Source organism: Thamnophis elegans, chromosome 6 (assembly GCF_009769535.1).
Source record: "Thamnophis elegans isolate rThaEle1 chromosome 6, rThaEle1.pri, whole genome shotgun sequence".
NCBI lineage: Eukaryota > Metazoa > Chordata > Lepidosauria > Squamata > Colubridae > Thamnophis > Thamnophis elegans.
The window spans coordinates 241,184-262,140 of NC_045546.1; the positions used below are offsets into that span (position 1 = coordinate 241,184).

General features: G+C 61.6%; 1 protein-coding gene across 1 annotated transcript in view; it reads right to left on the bottom strand.

Moving 5' to 3' along the window:
* SMPD1 (sphingomyelin phosphodiesterase 1) overlaps positions 1-20,957 on the bottom strand; it is a 33,943-nt gene that overhangs the window by 761 nt on the left and 12,225 nt on the right. Inside the window, 10 exon segments of the mRNA XM_032219654.1 lie at positions 2-157; positions 252-314; positions 317-357; positions 359-391; positions 1,041-1,117; positions 1,289-1,347; positions 1,350-1,459; positions 3,104-3,584; positions 3,587-3,863; positions 6,024-6,518. Coding sequence (XP_032075545.1) covers positions 2-157; positions 252-314; positions 317-357; positions 359-391; positions 1,041-1,117; positions 1,289-1,347; positions 1,350-1,459; positions 3,104-3,584; positions 3,587-3,863; positions 6,024-6,518 — 1,792 coding nt within the window.

The following is a 20,957-nucleotide window of genomic DNA, read 5'->3' on the forward strand; positions in this document are numbered from 1 at the left end:
GGCAGCCCGTAAGTCTCCCGAGCCCCGTAGAGGCGCTGCCACCGAGCCCCGGCCCCGGGCTGGTTCGCCTGCGTCAGGTTCAGGATGAAGGTCTCGTGGTCAAGGACCATGTGGGAGCTGCCAGAGCGGATCCCGTCCACGTGGTAGATCCGGTACCCTGGAAGGCAGGCAGGCAGGCAGGGGTTACGGTCTCCGCCCAGGAAGGGCCCCTGCAGCAGACCCTCTGGGGGCAGAGGAGGGCAGCACTTCACCTGGGTTGAGGCTGATGTAGGTAGTAACGCTGGGAGCCAGGAAGGCGATGCCCACCGGACGGAAACGGTCTCCTCGTCGTAGAACATCTCAAAGCCGTCCAGGTGTGGCCAAAGACTGCCCGGCTACAGTGCCCTCAAACCTGCAGGGAGGGACAGGCCTGAGCCGGAACTCCCCAGCTTTGCCCCGGATGGGCAGCCAAAACAGGCTGAGCAGGAATCCCGGAAGATTGGGGGGGGGGGAAAGAGAAGAGGTGCCCCCAGGACCCCGAGCACTTCCAGTCCTAGGATTCCATGCCTTAAGTCTCCGGGGCTGCTCTGGGCCTGAGAAGCGGGAAGCCTCCCCCGGCAAGCCCTTCTGGGGGTTATAGAGGCTGTGGTGCACCTCCCGCACGAGGCTCTGCAGAGTCCCCTGAGCCGTGAGAATTCAAACCATGGCTGGCATTAGGAGCTGCTCCCCCCTCCACTTCAGGAATCACTCAGGAAACCACCTGGGGATTTGATGGGCTGCTCACCAGGCGAATCAGGGCAGAAACAACTGTCAGCCATGGCTGAGCCTGGGGCAGCTGAAGCAAAGTTAGTGATGGCGGGAGGGACCTGAGCGATGGAGGGGAAGGAGCCTGAGAGGACTTCAGCCCCCCCCTCTCCCCCCCCCCCCACGTGGAGCGACTGTGCAGGCTGGGACGGACAAGAGGCCTGCGGGAGTCCCTGCACTCAGCCTGGCACAAGCCCTTGCTCAGGTCCCATGCTTGGATGCCAGGCCGGGCAGAGAAGGCAGCTGGCGCTTCCTACCTGTTGATGATGTGGTAGTAATTCCAGCCCCAGCTCCGCAGGCAATGGGAGGGAGGGATGTGGCCAATGATGTGGACCTGCAGAGGATGGAAGGGGGTCAGTGGGGCAGCAGCAGGGCCCCCCCCTCTGGAGACGGGGGGGCTCGCTCTTTGCCCTGCCTTCCCAGGAGGCCACCCCATGCTCTGGAATGACCCGGCCAGGCCTGCCCCAGTTCCTGCCCGGCCCCACCCCCGCCCGCCCCGGCTCACCTTCTCCCCACTCTCCTCCGCCCTCTGCAGGACGCCCACCAGCCACTGGAGCTGCCCGCTGGGTCGGTGGAGTTGATCAGGAGCCAGAAGTTGGCCTCGGAGCAGAAGTTCATGTTGAGGGAAACCAGGCGGAGGCCCCGCCAGATGGGGAGGGTATAGAAGCCCCCCAACCTGCCAGGGAGAAGGCAGAAGAGTCCCAGGATGGCCGCCCTCTCAGAAATCCCGCCTCCCCCGGGCCCCTGCCCCTCTCCCGGGAGAACCCTTGGGGAGGCTCTCCTTCGTCCCATCACCGTCACCCAGAGCTCGAGACCCCCCCCAGTAATGGAGCCCCTGGGACTCCGAGCAGGCAGCTGTGATGACTGTGGACCTCAACTCCCAGAATCCCTGGGCCGCCAGAGCAAAGCCCGAATTCTGGGGGTTCAACTCCACCCTTCACGAAGCTGCCTCGGTCGCCCAGCTCTGTCTGTGTCCCGGGGCAGAGGCAGCCTGACTGGTGCCACGGGGCTTTGCCACCCGCCCAGGACCAGAACCCCTGAGCCAAGCAAAGGAGGCGGGGCTCCCGTCCCGATTGTAACCCTGGGGGCCTGGAGGGACCTTTCCGAGGGACCCGTGGCAGAATGCAGGCGCGCTCTGGGCCCCACCCCCCCCCTCCCCGAGAAAGCCGGCTCCCACTGATGAGGTTGCCCAGTTGGGGCCCTGAACCGTCTGCAAGGAAACAGCCAAAGCTGCGGGAGCCCCCGGGGGCCTTTCACACTGCAGAAAGGTTTGTAGTTACGTCCACAGAAGGGTCACAAAAGCAGGCCCTAGCTGCCCCGCAGGGCTGCTGTTGTGGGGGAAACAGCAGAGATATTAGATACGTCGGCGGCTGCCTTGAGGGGTTTATAAAAATAGCAAAGGTGGGATATAAATGAAATAAATAAAGGCAAGGGCAGAAAGGGGAAGAAAATATCACCTACAGCTGGTAAAGCAGGTGGCAACCGGTGGACTTCAACTCCCAGAATTCCTCTGCTGGGAGGTGAGGAATTCTGGGAGTTGGAGTCCAAGGTTGGATGGCCTTGTTCCAAAGCAACAGAAACGTAGCAGCCGCCACTGTGAGGCTCTACCTGGTGAACCTGGCAGCCCTAATTCTCATGCCTGGCAAAGCCAGATCTTTTGCTGAGCAGGAAGGAAGGCGACTGCCGGAGCGGCCGGCTGCTTTGCCAACCCCCTCCTGCCCAGGAAGAACCAGGAGAGCCGGTTGCACCCAGCCCAGCCAGCAGAGGCAAAACCAAGCACTGGATTTCCCCGGCCAAACAGCTCAGCCAAGGGACTTTGGGGGGGGGGGGGGGGAGGGGCTTACAATTCTAACATCCAGAATCCTGGACTTTGGCTCCCCCGGCTGGCCTTCCTCCCGGGGGGGGCTCTGGCTGTGGGCCGCAGGGGGGAGGAGGGGGGGAAGTGAAATAACCATCAGAGCTGCCAGAGGGAGGGAGGGGGGGGGGGGAGGAGGCCACTGGAGCCGGTGGCGACAGGGGTTTTATTTATTCTGATGGTGGCGGTGATGTCTGGGTGACTCCCAGGGCAGGTTCCTGCCAAGGCCACCTGGAAAATGGGGCAGGGCGGGTGAGGATCTGGTCCCAGCCTGGACCCCCACCCGGCCGTGACTCCCAGGTGAGTAGATCCTCTGGGTCGCAGGGCAGAGGCCTCCCAGGCCAAGCCTGCTCTGCCCCCCCCCCCGGGAGGAGTCCTCCCCCTGACGTCCCTCGGACAGCCTGCATTCTCCCCCACCCCCCCTGCCTTCCCGGGGGCCCCTACCCGCCAGGCCCCGGCTCCTACCTCAGGGTCTGCAGGGCTTCGGGGGGCAGCCACTGCTGCCAGGCATCGGCCATGGCATCGTACAGCCAGGCGGAGGACTGGTTTCCAGGCATGTAGGGCGGGGGGAAGGCATTGGCGGGCACCGTCTCGTGGTTGCCCACCGCCGGGTAGACGGGCAGCGGCCCCAGGTACTTCTGGATGAGGCTGGTGACGGTGGTGAGGGCGTGCAGCTGGTCCTGGCGCGTCTGCTGCCAGACGTTGTGAGCCGGGATGTCGCCCGTCCAGTAAGCGGCATCGAAGGGCCCCGTGGAGGCCAAGTGCTGCAGCAGGTTCTCCAGGGTGTGGAGGGGCAGGTCGCATTTGCTGTAGGAGCCCCAGTAGCCGGCCCCGGAGCCCCGCGGCTCCCCCCCCCGGCAGCAGAGGGGGTCTCTGCAGTCGGGGTCACTGCCCGGGGTGTACTGCCGGTCCCAGTGCAGGTCCGTCAGGAAAAGCAGGCGGGCCGTGGGGCGCCGGGTGGAGGGGGCACTGGGGGCCGCACAGGAGGCTTGGGGGTCTTGGGCAGGGTGATGTTCCAGTTGGAGTAGATGTCCCAGTGGCCGCACCGGGCGCCCACCAGCAGGCCGCAGATCTCAGCCGGGCGCAGGACGGAGCGGACCCAGGCGGTCATCAGGTCTTGTCCAAAGAGGTGGATGATCTGCTGACAGATCTCAGGGGGCGCCAGCTTCAGCGTCCTGCAGACCTTGACCGCCAGCTGCTGGATGTGCTCCACACTGGTCTCCAGCTGCCAAGCAGAGGGGTGGGGGTTAGCACCTGGGGGGTTGGGAGCCAGGACTGGAGAAGCACCCCGGAAATGTCCCGGCAGAGATTTAGATTTAGTTTATTTGTATGCCACCCTTCTCCGGGAGGGACTCAGGGCGGCGAACAACTCGGAGGGGAAAGGGGGAACATAGAACACACTACGCATGGTTAAAATACACAAAAATCACACAGCCATACCGTTTGAGAGGGAGGGAACTCATCACCCCCAGGCCTACCGGCACAGCCAGGTTTTGACGGCTTTCCGGAAGGTCTGGAGAGAGGTGAGGGTCCGGATCTCTGCGGGAGTTCATTCCAAAGGGCCGGAGCTGCCACAGAGAAGGCCCCCCACGGGTGGTAGCCAGGTGGCATTGGCTGGTGGACGGAACCCGGAGGAGGCCGACCCTGTGAGATCTAAGGAGAAGAGGGGCTGGGGGAATCTCCCTGCCTGAGGCCTCAGCCTCCTACATTCCTGCCGGGGTCCTCCTGGCACGGAGCCCCTTGGGGTGGGGGAGAGGCTCTGGTGCGGGGAGACTCCTCCATCCCTTGGTGTCCACCTCAACCACCAGGAAGCGTCGGAGGAGTCTCCTTGGGGGTAAGAAAGCCTCCGAGAGGCTACCTGGCTCTTCCCTGCAGCTGGCCATGCCCTCTGCCCCACCCAGGCCAGAAGTGAAGGGAAGGCCCCTCCGTGAGGCTTCCCCCATGGCCCCCAGCCCCTCTTAGCCCCCTCAGCGGAAGAGCAGGGCACGCACAGGGGCCACAGTTCTCCAGCTCCAACCCCAGTCCTGCTCCTGAGCTTGCCTGGGCCCTGGGAGCCAGTGAGCGGCCAGAGCTGCCTGGAGGGGTGCCAAGGAAACCTGGGGCCCCCCAAAGCCAGCCTACCAGGTGGGGAGGAAGGAAGGTGCCACCCAGCCAGCCGTGCAACCAGAGGCCGGTGCTTTGTGCCACGGCGGCTGCCTCTACAGTAAGGGGCCACAGTCAAGGGGCAGAGGGAGAGGAGCCCAGCAAATCCTCTGGGTCTCCTTTCCCTGCAGCAGAGGGATGGGGAGCCAGCTGGACAAGGCCTCCTCCCCTCCTCTCCCTCCCAATCTGGGGCTGTGAAAATGCTGCATGTAAAAGAGTTGGCAACTCTTTATTTGTACCCGCATCACTTTTGCAGAGAACTCAAAAGTTGCAAACCCCTCCTACTTTCCCATAAGCCCCGCCCTGTGTGGTGTGGTGGGTTAAAGGACCTTCTCCCGCCAGAGTCTCAGGCCTGGGAGTCCGGCCACCAACCCTGAAGCCAGCAGAAACTGAAGGGAAACTGAGGAAGGACGGGGGGGGGTGCCCTTTGGGGAGAAGAGGAGGGGGGGCAGCTCCTGGGAGGGGTCCTCTCTTTCCTCCCTCTCCCCAGGAGCTCCAGGTTGCGCCTGCGCACACAACACTCCCTGGCGGCAACCTCTGAGCTGTGTGGACTCAGGAGCTCCCTGGCTGTGTGCCCCCCACCCGCTGACCTTGCCCAGCCTCCTCCGCTGGCTTCCTCGCTGGCTGCCTGGCTCGTGACCCTCCGGGTGGCTGGGAATGGTCAACAAGAGGGGAGGAGGTCCCAAGGGCAGCCCTCCCCCAGCAGCTGCTCTGGCATGGGTGGGGGGGGAGAGGAAGGGGGGAGGATCTCATCGGTCTTGCAGCCCTTCTGACCCCTTCCAGGAGGTTTGGGGGGGTCGGAGGGAGGGAACAGGCTGGCACATGCCAACCTTCTCTGGACGTCCTGGGGACGGGGGGGGGGTAGGGGGGGTCCACGGACTTCTTCCCGGATCCGAGACTTCCAAAGCCTTTGGGGGGGGGGAGGCATCTCCCCAGCCTGTCAGAGGCGTCCCTGCCCGCTCTCCGCCCCTCCGCCCGGGGGCTCTCAGGGAAGCCGGCTCCGAGCCTCGGAGGGGGCCACGGGCGTCCGTCGGGCTCTGCCGACTTCCTGGCCTTCCCCCCGGCCAGAGCCGCCCCCCTCCTCCTCTCCTCCTCCTCCAGGGGCCACCGGGACCTTCTCCGGCCCAGCCCCGGAGGGCCCCGCTGCCACCAGGAAGCCTCCCGCCCGCCCGCCCACCCGGGAAGCCCCTTCGGCCACCGGGGGAAACGCCTGGGCTCCGGGGAGAGGGAGCGGGGCGCCGACCTGCATGCTGGCGTCCAGGGCGGTGAAGAGCAGCCTGCAGGCGGGGCAGCTGAGGTTCGTCCAGCCGAAGCGCGCTCCGGCCGCGGGCAGCAGGCTCTCCAGGGCCGCCCGGCTCTCCCGGGCCCCGCCAGCCCCGCCGCCGCCACCGCCAGCGCCACCGCCAGCACCAGCCGCACCGCCATCGCCCGGCCCGATCCGGCAGCTCAGCTCGCAAGACGGGAGCGCTCCGCCCGGGCTCCGCTGGCCTCTCCGGCTGACTGCCGCCCGCCGCCCGCCCAGCAGGAAGGCGCCGCGGAGGACGGGCGGGCGGGCGGGCGGAGCGAGGCCCGGAGCCTCCGCCCCCCAAGATGGCCTCCGCCCGGCTGGCCTCGGGGGCTGCGCGCCCCGCTCTCTGCCCGCCCGCCCGCCCGCCCGCGGCGGAGCCTCTGCAGCCGGAAGGGCCCCGAGGGGGAAGCCCTCCCCTCCCGGCCCCTCCCGGCCCAAGCCCCCGCCCGCCTCGGACCCCGCGGGGGAGGCAGGCAGGCAAGGCCCGGAGCGTCTCCCCTTCCTCCCCCCGACCCCCCCCCGCGACCCTCCCTTCGGCTCCTCGCAAGGAGAGCGGAGAGTCTCCCCACTTCGGGGTCCCGGGGGGGCTCCGAGCGGCCCCTTGCAGAGGCTCCGCCCGCAGCCCAGTTAACCTCGCTGGGGGGGGGATCTGGGGGGGGGGCTTTGCGCCCTGCTTATGGTCTGCAGCGGCTTGGGCCGACGGGGTGTGAGGGTCGTGGGTCCTTCCTTCGGGCGTTCCTTGATGGGGCTGCTGTTGGCCTGGGGTGGGGGGTGGGGGCTGCTTCCTCTGGGCCCTTCTGTGTCTTTTCCTTTCCTCCCTGAAAGGGAGGCGGCTGAAGGGCTGCCTGGTGGGAGCCCCTACCCCTCCTCCCTTGCCCAAGCGGGCTCCGGGTCTCCCGGCAGACAGTAGGTGTGGGATGCCTCTGCCAGGCCCAGATGTTTTTCACCCTTGCCTTTTGGTGGCTGGTGCCGGGGCAGGTGGAGGGGGGGGGGCTCCTGATAAAGGTTGTGGGTTTCTATTATCTTTCAACCAGTTGTGCAGGTCATCTTGTTTCCCTTGTTTTCTGGCGTTGTGGGTTGCTGCAATGCCTTTGTGTTCATCTGAATAATGTCCTTACACACCCGCTTCCTTTTGGGGTTGAGTTTCTGCTTTGGCGATGGGGCTCTGGGTGAGCGTGTGTGGTTTTTCCGTAGGCTCCCTAATTTGTTCCCTCTGCTGATGAGGCCGCCCAGGAAGCGCCGTGCGTTGTTGTTTCCTTCTTCCTTGTGAATATTCTTCCTTTGAAGGCGCTCTTGATTGCTCCGTGCGTCTCCTCCGGTGGTTCTTTTCCATTAGGAGGAAGGCGCCACCTGCATACCGGCCTACATAGCTCCACAGCTGCGTATTTCTGTTTGCGTGGGGGGGGGGGGCAGCCAGGGTTTCTAGATGCTGAGAGTGGGCGTCTCTCTGGTCGGTTGGCATCTGTGTCCATCCGTCTGAAAGCAGGTCGTGAGGCGAAGGCTGGTCAGGTCCACGACTCCGGGCATCTCGGTCTCAGGATGTGTAATGAGGTCAGGTGTGCAGTGCAGCCCTGTGGCTCCACGCAGGTGAAGAGGGCTGTGACGCCCCAGGAACCGTCATCTCAACTTCTTCTTGGCTCTTTCCTGGAGGCTTTGTGGGTAGAATATTCACTCTCTTCTAGGTGGCGTCCAAGGCCAGTCGGTCAGTTCTGTGGCCGTGGGGCTGTCTTGGGGTCGCTGGTCGCCAGACCGTTGGGTGGAAACCTAGGCCCAGTTTCTGTTTTGGGGGCATCCAGAGAATGGGAAGGAAGACGAGTCCAGGGCTTTTCCTTCTTCCCTCTGATGATTCGGCCTGTTTCGCTTAGTCTGCTGAGGGTTCCCTCCGTCAGCTGGTTCAGCTTCCACATTGGGTGTCTACTGGGACCCAAAGAGGGTCTCTCTGCCCTCCAGTAATTCTCTGGCTCTCTGTAAGCACTGCTGCGTTCTCTTCCTGTTGGGCCTGGTTGGACCTGGGTCTGCTGAGAGGATGGTGGTGGCTGCCTCCTTCTCCAGGCTTCGGAGGGGCTTGCCCTGCTCTCTGCTCCGGTGGGCTCTGCCTCACCGCCTCAGGTTTCCAGTGCTGCTTCTAAGGCGGCAACGAGCAACGCCCGTCCGTGGGGTTCCACCACAAGTCCGCGAAGCCCTTATCCGCGGATACATAAGCACGAAAACTAATTTGCGCCGTTCGAAGCGCTAAGGAAAAACACGACCCTACCCGCAATGACATAATCGCGGAGGGCAAATTTGCGCATTCCCAAGCACTCAGTACCCTAAACCTAACCCTAAACCTAACCCTAAAACAAACCCTAAACAAACCCCTAAACCTAATCCTAACACTACCTTAATTGAAATCGCTTTCTGCCGCGGCGCCGGTTTAAAGCGCCCTTCTGTTGCCGCGCTGTTGTCGCGGCGGTGATGACGCACGGTGATGACGTCGCGGCTTTAGCGACGCGATTTTATCACCGCTATTTTGACGAGCGCGGTTTTGTCGTGCCACGGTCCGTGGGGGCTTTGGGTATTCTGCGGCTGACCCACCGGTGGGTTCAGGTGCCTCCTTGCTGGGGCTTCAGTAATTTGGTTTGGAGTTTGGCTTTTCTGTATATGGGCTTATCTTAGAGACGCAGCCCTGATGGGGGCTGCCAGCCTTTCTGTGTCTTCTGAGGCAGGCCGTCCTCTGCCCCCCGTTGCTCCCTGGGGGTTGTCTGCGGTGTTGGGGGGGATTTATTTAGTCTGAGCATCCACAGTCCTTATCTGTGGATCCCTTTGCAGCCGCTTTGTTGAGCCAGTCTCCATCCAGACGTGCAGTTTGTGGGGGGTTTGCCTCTGGCCCTGGTGGGCCAGCCGTGTTGCCCTGGGCCTTGGTGCAGGAGGACCCTTGGGCAGCTTTGCCTGCAGGCGGATTCCTTCCACCGCTGTGGATTCTGAAGCGTTGGGTGCCCCCGCGTGGCTCCCATAGGAGCGCTGGCGATTGGCCTGTGGGTCCTTGGTGCTCTCAGCCGGGTCCTTATTTCCCACCAGTGGAGGAATGGGGGGGGGTTGCTCCCTGCTTCTGCCCTCTGCCTTTCCCTGCCAGTGTTGGGGGGGGCTTCTCCTTGGTAGTTTTTTTTATTATTAGGGGATTGTTTCTCTGCATTGCGCCTACCCTGTACGGAGCCCCCAACCCTCCCGTACAGGAAGGCTTTCTGTAGCCTGAGAAGCCACCCTGAGAGAAGATCCTTATCCCAGGGGCCGACAGATAAGAGCTCCATTTACTTTCTGTTGGCTGCACTGTCCCTCAACACTCTCGCCTCTGTGGAAGCACAGACTGGACTCTTTCCGGACTCTCTTTTCTGCTGCCCACCAAGAACTGGGTCCTTTGTCCCGTCTCAGGAAAAAGGTTGACGGCCACGATTACCTGCCATCGAGATCGACTCTCGAGGGGCCACATAGATGGATTTCCCCCCGGAGGACCATCTCTTGCCAACCTGGTCCCATCACCGCCGTAACTGAGTCCATCTGTCCCTTTTGAAAGATTTTTTAATCCTGCCTTTATTATTTTATAAATAACTCAGGCAGTGAATAAAACTAATGCTCCTTCCTGCAGAGCCCCTCCCAACTCTGTTTATTATGCATTGCTCCTTCTATTTCCCCCCCCCCCCCATAACCACCTTGTGGGGAAGGTTGGGCTGAGAGACGGATTGGCTTGTGTCTCTCCTGGCCTGGATGATTTACAGTCCTGTGCAGAGTGCCCAGGTGTTGGGCAAAAAGGCCATGAATTAAGAATGCTTTAAGACATCGGTGGTTTATTTTTATCAATTGACGGCAGAAGGACCTGGCGCAGATCCACAGGGGGGATCTGTGGTTGGTTCTCCCAGATGTTGGAGCCCCCTCAGAGGAACCTCGCACAAGGGTTTCTTTAAGAGTTGAGGCTGTTTTGAAGGCAAAGGGTGGGGCAGACCAAACATTGATTTGATTTGGAGTCTTCTGTTCATTTACTTTCCATTTTGTCAATTCATCAAAATGTGTCCAAAGGGGGATAATTTGTGCCCGGTCATTTGTGCCTTGAATGAGAAAGAGAGGAGGGCAGGGGCTGACTGAGGCCGTCCCATAAACTTTGGGCCTAGAATGAGACTTTATCTGAGGTCTCCCTTCTGCCCTACAGCCGCTGCATGGCAAGCTCTGCTGGGCTGAGCTCCGTTCGCTGGTTCCTTTCCTGTCGGAGGCCGGGGCTGGAAAGGAGAAGTCCTCCACCGCTCCAGGCAGGTTCCTCTTCCCATTCTGGGGTATTGAATCACAGCCCTGTTTTTCACCCTGTTCCTTAACTTCCACCCGTAGTTTGCAGCAGCAGAGATGGGGGAGGGCCTTGCGTGTCCTGCATGTGCCGCTTTCACAAACGCAGCTGCGCACGCGTGCAGGCGCTTGCCCACCACTTCTGCGGCCCTGTTCCGAACGGACTGCGGGCCAGCAGATGGCTGTGGACCGGGCCGTGGAGAGCCCTGCTTTACAACCCTTCTCCGCTCTGTGGCACCCGGGACCAACTTGAAGCTCCCAGGAAGAGCCAACACGGCTCCCCACTGCAGCCTTCAAAGCATGAGGGGACCAAGGCTTGAGCGAGTGGATGAAGCTCCACCCCCCCCCAAATAAACTCAGCCCACAGATTGAATGCAAAGGGGGGGACTGAACTGCCTTGTTCCTCTCCTTTGCCCCCTTCCGCCCACAGAGTGACTTCCTGCCCCCGTGAAGGTTTTGCCTGTGGGCCACAAGATGCTCTGGGGTTCTGTGTCTCTGAGCACTTCCCCTCCACCGCCCGGCACGATTTGTGCAACTGAAGGCCTTTCTGTCATCATGGAGCCACCAGGCCACACCCAGGCCAGGCAGGATTAGATTAGGATTAGGATTAATTTCAGTTATATGCCGCCCTTTCCCTGAAGGGGACTCAGGGCGGCTCACAATTCGGTCAGGGAAGGAGATACAAACAGGGGATAAAAAGACGAAACATACAATACACAATTTAAAAAGCACACAACAACCATACCATGCGAGAAAGGGGGGCAGAAGCTCTTTAGCCCCAGGCCTGTCGAACAGCCAGGTTTAAGGGCTTTGCGGAAGGCCTGGTGGGTGGTGAGGGTTCGAATCTCCACGGAGAGTTCGTTCCAGAGGGTCGGAGCAGCCACAGAGAAGGCTCTCCTCCGAGTAGTCGCCAGTCGACACTGGCCGGCGGATGAATTCGGAGGAGGCCTAATCTGTGGGTCTAGTGGAGGTGATTGGCAGCAGGCGGTCTCTCAAGTACCCAGGTCCATACCATGAAGGGCTTTATAAGTGAGGACTAGCGCCTTGAAGCTGCCACCAGCAACTCAATACTCGGCTTTCTGCCCCCCCCCCATGTTTTCCTAACATCCGCATGAAGTTTCAAAAGCGACCCACACTCTGAGTCATCCAGATGTAGACATGGTGGATCTCCTGAAACAATCCCCTCTGGCTGCTTCTGGAAGCCCCAAAGGCGGAGCTCCTGGGGGGCCTGGAGGGTTAACAGAGGGAAAACCTGAGTTTTCAGTTGCTGCCCTTCATGGCCCACCAAACCTGGCCATCCGCGGTGGTTGTTCCGATGCCAGATGACACAAACACACACACACACACACACGCACGTGTTGCTTTGCAGGCCCCCCTCCCCTTGGAGACTGTGGCGCTGAGGCTGCCCCGGCTTCCCCCCCCCCCCCCCGCATTCTCAGCTGCAGCCCCGCCAGCAGAAGCAGCCGCGGGCTCCTCGCCACAAGCCCAGCCTGCTCCGAAGCCGCTTCCTCCTCCTCCTCCTCCTCCTGCTGCTGCTGCTGTTCTGAAGAGGCCGAGGGGGCTCCGAGCGGAGCGCCCCAGCCACGCAGACCCCCAGGCTGAAGGCAGAAGGAGCCTCCCCACGCTTGGAGGGAAGCGGCCCGAGCGAAGGCCGCCTCCGGAGTGAAGAGATCGGGCCTGCCTGGCTTTGAGCCGAGCGGACGGGAGGGAGGGAGGCCGTCGGCGCCGGGGCTGAAGCAAAAGCTGCCGGGGCGCGTGGCGGATGTTCGGGGCAGGAACGGGCGGCTCCTCCGGCTCTGGCGTGGGTGGCCGCCCTAAACAACAAGGACGCCTCCCGTTTCTTCTCCCGCGGGCGGCAAAGACGCTGAAACGGGGCCCGGAGAACCCGCCGAAGCCCTGACGAAGGACGCTGCCAGGGACGCGCTCGGGGGGCGGACAAACCGCGCCGAGAAACGCCCAGCCGCCGGAGGGGCTGCGCGGGGCTCGGTGCCAATCCCAGCGCCCGCAGGTGCCGGCAGCCTTGAACGGGCAGAGCGGAGGCCCGAGAGGGGAGGCGCCGTCGCAAGGCCGGGAAAGGCAGCTTTCCAGGCGGCGTTTCTTCCGCTCCCTTGGCCAGAGGGGACCCGCGCTCCTTCAGTGCTGCTAAGGAGCTTGCAGGCGTTTACCCATACGGCCCTTCGCTCAAGGTGTAAATGCTGCAACTAATGAGTTACTAACAGGTGCAAACTGGTGGCAACCTGAAGAAAACGTCATTCTGGAGAAAGTCATAGGAGAGACAAACGGCCTGTGTAATTCAAAGGGTCGGCCTCCCTCCATGCGGGGGACAATGTCCGTCCAGTCTCCCCTCCTGGTTAGCCCCAACACGAACCGAGGGACGAGGCGTCCGATGACAGGGGTGAAGGTTTCAATGCTGGTGAGCCCCCAGGGTTCTCCTTACGTCCACTCACATTTTGGTCACCTATTGCATAGACTACTGCAATAATCTCTACCCGGGGCTGCCCTTGAAGAGCATCCAGCAGTGTCAAGTGATAAGAGGATGCAGCTGCATGGCCAGTCATGGATGCTCCTCATTGGCCACATTAGTTGCGCTGGTTGACCAGGACCTCCTGGCTTCCATCCACGGTGCTGATCAGGACTCACAAAGCCCTGTGTGGCACAGGACCCCTTTTCATCTCTGGTGACCCCTCCCCATCCTATCAGGCCTGGCAGAAGTAGCCTAATGAAGGGGAGACCGGCCCCTTCTCCCACTGTGTGACATCAAACCCCCCCCCCCCAAAAAAAACCCTATTCCCAAAGATCTCTGAATTCAGAAGGAAGTTTCAGCCTTGGCAGTTAACCAGTGGAACTCCCGGCCTCCAGGCCTTTCAGATGCTTCATCACTGGAGGCTTTCAAGAAGAGACTGGACAGCCGCTTGTCTGAAAATGCGTAGGGTCTCCTGCCTGAGCAGGGGGTTGTTCTAGATCAGTGTTTTTCAACCTTTTTTGTGCAAAGGCACACTTTTTTCATGAAAAAAATCACGAGGCACACCACCATTAGAAAATGTTAAAAAAATTTAACTCTGTGCCTATATTGACTATATATAAAGTAATTTTCCCACGGCACATCTTACACTATGTCACGGCACACTAGTGTGCCATGGCACAGTGGTTGAAAAAACACTGTTCTAGATGACCTCCAAGGTCCCTTCCAACTCTGTAATTCTGTGATTCTGAATCCGGATCCATCTGGCAGCCTCCTCTTGATCCAGAGAAAGGGGACCTGGCTTACAAATACTTTTATCCACCGGGAGCATCTTCTTCGCAACTTGAAAACAATTTTGCAGCTTGTGAAAGTGTTTTACGTGTCAACACATGTTACATGTTAACATAGCTTTACATGTGTTTGTCAGAGTTTTGATAAATATGCTGGGAAGCCTCACAATTTTGCTCTTGAGACGCAAAAACTATCCTTGAACATGGCTTAATGATGGTTCCTGAGCAGGCAGTGGCCAGTCCCTCCCCAGGAGTCAGAGCTGCCACCTCTCCTCTGCCCTTTCTGTACTCCGATCCCCAGATGCCCTTTAACATGGCCAAAGGCCTCTTTGGAGGGGATGGAGGCAGAGCTCCCGACTGTCGCTCGCCAGCTCCACACAGCTTCAGCTCCCCTCCCGGCCATTGCTGTCCGCCTGGGGTTTGCCACACAGGCAGGTAGAGCATCCCCAAGAAGCGGAGGCAGAGGCACGCCCTGTCCCAGGTGCCCTTGGGGGGGGAGGGGTTCTTCCTCCCTGGTCTGGGATGTCCTGAACTGGGGTGGCTCTCTTGGTTGGAGCCCTGGGGACAACCAGCTGAAGCCAAGAAGAAAGTCCCCTGGAGTTGTCTGGCTGGCCTGGCACAGGCCGAGCGTGCTGGGGCTGTTGTCTCAGTGGCAGCAGAAGAAGCCACCATGCAAGAAAGCAGCCGTTCTCCAGCCAGGAGCCCAAATGGGCAGCAGCAGAGGTGCCCCCCCCCTTCCCTCCTTGCTCTTGAGAGCCACGGGCCAAAGGGAGAGAAGGGAAGCCAGGGGGCCAGTGGAGATCGCTGGGATGCTGGGACACACTGGGATAAGAGATGGGTTGAGTGTCCCTAGGATGGGGGGGGGCATCTGGGAGGGGACGGGGCCAGCCTGATCCAGGAGATGGTCCATAAAATAAAGTGACCCCAATTCCAGGCACAGAATGAGAAGGCAGCCACTAAGGGGCACCTGAGTACAGGAAGCGGGTTGGGTGCCAAGGCCTCCCTGTGGGCAACAGAGTATGGGGAAGAGACCAGAAGGGCCGGATGTTTCAAGGCAGGAAGTCCAATAAAGTTACGTGATCCCGGACCCCAGTGGAGAGGAAGAGGTAAGTGGGACACAAGGGGTGAAGGGTGGAACTTACTCCAAGGAGGAAGGTGGCCTCATTTGTGGGGGAAGGGCAGCCCGGCTCTTCAGCTGAGAGCAGCCAGGAAAGGATCCAAGCAAGGAGCAAGGGGAAAGAGGCGGGGGCTCCGGCTGGTGGGCTCTGCCCTCCCTGCAACCAGATTAAAGCGGGTGAGGCTGGAGGGAAGGAGGTTGAATGGGAGACGCCCCCAGCCAGACCTCCGCTGGAAGCAGCCACTTGGCCAAGAAGGAGAGTCCTCCTCCCGCTTCCCCGTCGGGCCTTTTGCTGACTCTCTTGAGACCCAAGAATGGCAAAAGCCCCCCCCCCAATGACTCCGTTCTCTCTCGGCAGCAGAGGACTAAAGCGGGGGAGCACCAGCCTGAAGTCCACCACTTTGGGCTAACGTAGTGGCTCTCCCTGCTGGAGCATAATGGGTCTCCCATAGTGACGCACCCCCCCCCCAGCACCCTCAGCCAGCCGGCCGCCTCCTCCTCCTCCTCCTCTCCTCCTCCTCCTCCTCCTCCTCCTCGTCCTCATCCTCCTCCTCGTCCTCCTCCTCCCTCCCCCCCCTCCTCCTTCTCCTCCTCCTCCTCCTCCTCCCCCTCCACTCCTCCTCTTCCTCCTCCTCCCCCTCCTCCCCCCCTCCTCTCCCCCCTCCTCCTCCCCCCCCCCCCTCTCCCCCCTCCTCCTCCCCCCCCTCCCCTCCTCCTCCCCTCCTCCCCCCTCCCCCCTCCCCCTCCCCTCCTCCCCCCCTCTCCTGCCCCCCCCCCCCCCCCCCCTCCCCTCCCCCTCCTTCCCCCCTCCCCTCTCCCCCCGCCCCTCTCCCTCCTCCTCCCTCCCTCCCCCCTCCCCCCCCCCCCCTCCTCCTCCCCCCCCCCCTCCTCCTCCTCCCCCCTCCTGCCTCCTCCCCCTCCCCTCCTCCTCCCCTCCCTCCTCCCTCCTCCTCCCTCCCCCCCCCCCCCCTCCTCCCCCCCTCCTCCCCCCCTCCTCCCTCCCCCTCCTCCTCCCCCCCCTCCCTCCTCCCCTCCTCCCCCCCCCCTCCTCCTCCTCCTCCTCCCCCCTCCTCCCCCCCTCCGCTCCCACCCCCCCCCTCCTCCTCCTCCCCCCCCCCCCCCCTCCTCCCTCCTCCTCCCCCCCTCCCCCTCCTCCTCCCCCCCCCCCCCCCCCCCCTCCCCCCCCCCCCCCCCCCCCTCCCCCCCTCCCCCCCCCCTCTCCCCCCCTCCTCCCTCCCCCCCCTCCCCCCCCCCCCCCCTCCTCCCCTCCCCCCCTCCTCCCCCCCTCCTCCCCTCCTCCGTCCCCCTCCCTCCCCCCCCCCCCCCCCTCCTCCCCCCCCTCCCCCCTCCCCCCCTCCCCCCCCCCCCGCTCCCTCTCCCCCTCCCCATCCCCCCCCCTCCCACCCCCTTCCCCCCTCCTCCCCTCCTCCCTCCCCTACCCTCCTCCCCCTCCTCCTCCCTCCTCCCTCTCCCTCCCCCCCCCCCCCCCTCCCCCTCCCCCCCCTTCTCTCACCCCTCCCCCTCCCCTCCCCCCTCCTCCCTCCCTCCCGCCCCCCCCCCTCCCCCCTCCCTCCCCGCTCCCTCCTCCTCCTCCCCCCCCTCCCCCCCCCCCCTCCCCCTCCCCTCTCTCCCCCTACTCCTCCCCCTCCTCCCCCCCCCCCCCCCCCCCCCCTCCTCCTCCTCCCTCCCCCCTCCCCCCCCCCCCCCCTCCCTCTCCTCCTCCCCCCCCCCCTCCCCCCCCCCCTCCTCCTCCCCCCTCCCCCCTCCCCCACCTCCCTCCCTCCTCCCCTCCTCCTCCCCCCCTCCCCTCCCCTCCCCCCCCCCCCCCTCCTCCTCCCCTCCGCCTCCCTCTCCTCCTCCTTCCTCCTCCTCCCTCCTCCTCCCCCCCTCCTCCTCCTTCCTGCCCCCCCCTCCTCCCCTCCTCCCCCCCCCTCCCTCCCCTCCTCCGCCCCCCTCTCCTCCTCCTCCTCCCCCCCTCCTCCTCTCCTCCCCCCTCCGCCCCCTCCTCCTCCCCCCCCCCTCCTCCTCCTCCCCCCGCCTCCTCCTCCCCCCTCCTTCTCCTCCTCCTCCTCCTCCTCCCCCCCTCCCCTCCTCCGCCTCCTCCTCCTCCTCCTCCTCCTCCGCCTCCCCCTCCTCCTCCTCCTCTCCTCCTCCTCGCCGCCTCCGCCCCTCCCCCCCCCTCCGCCTCCCTCCTCCCCCCCTCCTCCTCCCCTCCTCCTCCCTCCTCCTCTCCTCCTCCTCTCCTCCTCCTCCTCCTCCTCTCCCGCCCCCTCCCTCCTCCTCCTCCCCCCCCTCCTCCTCCTCCTCCTCCTCCCCTCTCCTCTCCCTCCTCCGCCTCCTCCTCCCCCCCCTCCTCCCTCCTCCTCCCCCCCCCCTCCTCCTCTCCTCCTCCTCCTCCCCCCCCTCCTCCTCCTCCCCCTCCCCCTCCTCCTCCTCCCCTCCCCCCTCCTCCTCCTCCTCCTCCTCCTCCGCCTCCTTTCCTCCTCTCCTCCCCCCCCCCTCCTCCTCCTCCTCCCCCCTCCTCCTCCTCCTCCTCCCTTCTCCTCCTCCTCCTCCCTCCTCCTCCTCTCTCCTCCTCCTCCCCCCCTCCTCCCTCCGCCCCCCTCCTCCTCCTCCTCCTCCCCCCCCCCCTCCTCCTCCTCCCCCCCTCCTCCTCCTCTTCTCCTCCTTCCCCTTCTCCTCCTCTCCCCCTCTTCTCCTCCTCCTCTTCCTTCTCCCCTCCCCTCCTTCTCCTCCCCCTCCTCCTCTTCTTCCCCTTCTCCTCCTCCCCCCTCTCCCCCTCCTCCTCCTCCTCCTCCCCCCCTCCTCCTCCTCCTCTCCCCCTCCTCCTCCTCCCCCTCCTCTTCTCCTCCTCCTCCTCCTCCTTCCTCCTCCTCCCTCCTCCCTCCCTCCTCTCCTCCCTCTCCTCCTCCTCCCCCCGCCTCCTCCTCCTCCTCCTCCTCCTCCTCCTCTCCTCGTCCTCCTCTTCTCCTCCTCCCCCCTCCTCCTTCTCCCCCTCCCCCCTCTCCTCCTCCTCTCTCCCTCCTCCTCTCCTCCTCCTCTCCTCCTCCTCCTCTCCTCCTCCTCCTCCTCCTCCCTCCCCTCCTCCTCTCCCCCCTCCTCTCCTCCTCTCCTCTCTCCTCCTCCTCTCCCCCCCCCTCCTCCTCCTCCTCCGGGTTCTCTGCTGTCCCGGAGCAGGAAAAGGGCTCAGCATGGGAGTCACGGGGCTGAGGAGGCCAGTCCCCACCAGGCTTGGCGTTTCTGGCTCCTGCGAAGGGCAGAAGAGGCTGGGCTGTCCCCCCCGGAGCCTCTGCGCTGTCCCCCAGGTGGCTCTGCCTTCCCTCTCCCAAGAGAGACCCTTCTTCTCCTCCCAGGGACGAGGAGAGGGTCTGGAAAGGCACAGAGCAGCTGCTCCAAGGAGGACCCGGGACTGGCAGCTGTGGCCCCTGGCGTTCCCGCTCCATGCCTGTGTGGTAGCTCAGCCTGTCTTCCCCCCTCTTTGCCTCTGGCATGTAGGCAGATGTGGAATCAGAGGCTTCACCCTTGAGCGGAAAACACTGGTCCTTGTGGACCCCCTGCAATACCTGGCATCTCCATAAGAGGGCATGGCAGGACCGCATCCTGCTGCTTTGGGAGGCTGGCCCATCTCCTCCCTTTGGCTTCCGTGTACTGGATCTCTCCCTCCCTCCCCCTCCCTCTCTCCCTCCGTGTGTGTGTGCGCACACACTAAAATTGCTCTGTGCATGCGCATAAGCAAAGAACAAGACGGCAGCACCTCTGGCGTCACCCAGAGAACCGGTTCGGGGGCCTGGCCACACCACAAACCGGTAGGAGCCCACCACTGGTGTGTTCTTTCTCACTGGCTTCGTTGGGACTCCCTTCTTTTGATTGCCCCCCCCCCCCCCAGAGTCTTTGGGAGTTGGACAGCAACCGCTTATTATTATTGTGTCTGACAGCTGCCTGTCATTCTTAGGCGGCCTTCGTTTCTTCATCCAGTTCCTGCCAACAACATGGGATGTCGCAACGGATTGGCGAAATCTATGTGTGGATCTGAGCACTTTTGCAATAGACAGATGGAAATTTTGCAATGCCCAGATTTTCTAAGTGCTGTCCAAGAGTTGTTGGCATGGGGCTCAATATGCCGATGACCACAGGGCCACCATGGGTGCTTCATGCCACAAACCCTCCCATTTCCCTTCCTGCTCCACTTTCATAGTCCCCCCCTGTGGTTGCCGCATCAATTATCCACAGTTTCCGCTTTTCAATCACAGTTGAACCTGGGGTGTTATGAGCCAAGATTCTAATCAGTTTATATTCAGAAATCCCACAATATTTTAACCTGCTAATTTTGGGCTGGTTTTTCAACTACTACATTCCCACCAATTTTTATTACTGGCACATGATATTGTAGATATTCCAATGACTCATTTTGGTGACTGCGTTACATCTTTATAATCAGTTTGCACAATCATTTTGTGCAAGCAGAATTTACAGTCTACGTTTTTTTCTGCTTCTTTGCACAATGTGTTCTTTGAATCATCAGGTGGTTTTTCAGTTCTGTCCTTGAGTAGATCGGTTCGAAAAACTTGCAGCCAAAATCAAGCCTTCCCTTTTTTTTTTTAGCGTTCCAGTTGTGAACCATTTTCAGATTTTATCTTTATCAATTTCCCTCCAGCCTTTTGTAGAAATTGATCGTCTAATGCTTTTACTTGCCAGCATTCTGAGTTTTGATTACATTATTTTGATATTCCAGTTTCTTGCTCATTCAGTAAGTTCCAATTTTTAACTTACATCAGTGCTTAAAGAACGTGGCTGTCTCTTACACAGTTATCCAATGCACACTTTTCTTCTTCTGTGGTTTCTTTGATGTGAAGCACACGTCTGCCTCTGTCTCTGTGGGGCTGGTATAATCTACCCATATGATCCCTACTGGGATGTAACGCATAGTGAATCGTCTTCGTGTCTCTTTGGCTGGTTCAGCTTCTGCTCAGTGAATAATCCCAGCAGCGTCTCATATTTGAGATGTGGCCCAAGTGTTGGCAGCTCTGATGGTCTTTCTGCTGTTCCTCTCTGTCTCGAGCACTTTTGATTTGATTTGATTTTGATTTTATTAAACTTGTATGCCGCCCTATTCCCCGAGGGGACTCAGGGCGGCTAACAAACCAAATAGGGAAAAGAGGGAGTACAAAAAACAAAGGAGACAAAACAAATACAGAAAACAATTTAAAAACTCATCAACAGCCGCAGCAAATTCGAGTGGGGCTGGGAACTCATCAGCCGGAACAGCCAGGTCTTAACGGCTTTGCGGAAAGCCTGAAGGGTGGTGAGGGTCCGAATCTCCACGGGGAGATCGTTCCAGAGGGCCGGAGCAGCCACAGAGAAGGCCCTTCCCCGGGGGGTCGACAATCGACACTGACTAGTTGATGGAATCCGGAAGAGACCTAATCTGTGGGATCTAATTGGTCGTAGGGAGGCAGAGGTGGGTTCCTACCAGTTTGCACCAGTTCGGTAGAACCGGTTCGTCAAATCTACCGAACCGGTTAGAAGAGGTTCCACCAGTGGACCCGGAAAGCAGGCCACACCTACACAAGAGGCTCCAAGGTGGGTGTGTAACGTCCCGCAGTTATCTACACATTAATAATGATCTAGTAATATTTCCTTATACATTTTAGGGACCTTTCCTTACATAATTGGTGTTTTCTTCCATACTTTTGGATTTCTAATTTCTGTTTCCGTGAGTTGGCAACTGCTAAGACCAGAGGAATGCTCTGTTCCCGTGGAAGAAAAGTCCCAGCCAGAGAGAGAGCAGCGCAGCCGGAGTCCCTCCTTCCAACCCAGAATAGGGGACCCCGTCTCCACATTCCATCCTCGGTGCAGGTGGGTGGGTGGGTGGGTGGGTGGTAGCTGGCAGCTGGGTCGATTCCTGGGGTGGGGGGTGTGGGTGGGAGAAGAGCTTCTCCTCCTCCACCCCCCCCCCACAAGAGCCAGGATGAAGAGCTTATTCAGACCCCAAGGTCAGTGCATGAAGGCACCATGGATACTGTTCTGGCACTATGGCAACTGGTGGCCAGAGGCAGGCAGCCTTAGGAAGGAGGAGGGAGAAAGGCCGCCTGTGCCCAGGGGGGAGGCGGGTGATCTGCTCCTGCTCCGGTTGAGCTCCAGACCGAGATCAACTGCTTGGGGGGGGGTGGTGCCACTTTGCGGCTTGCTCTCAGTGGGAGGGAGGTGCATGG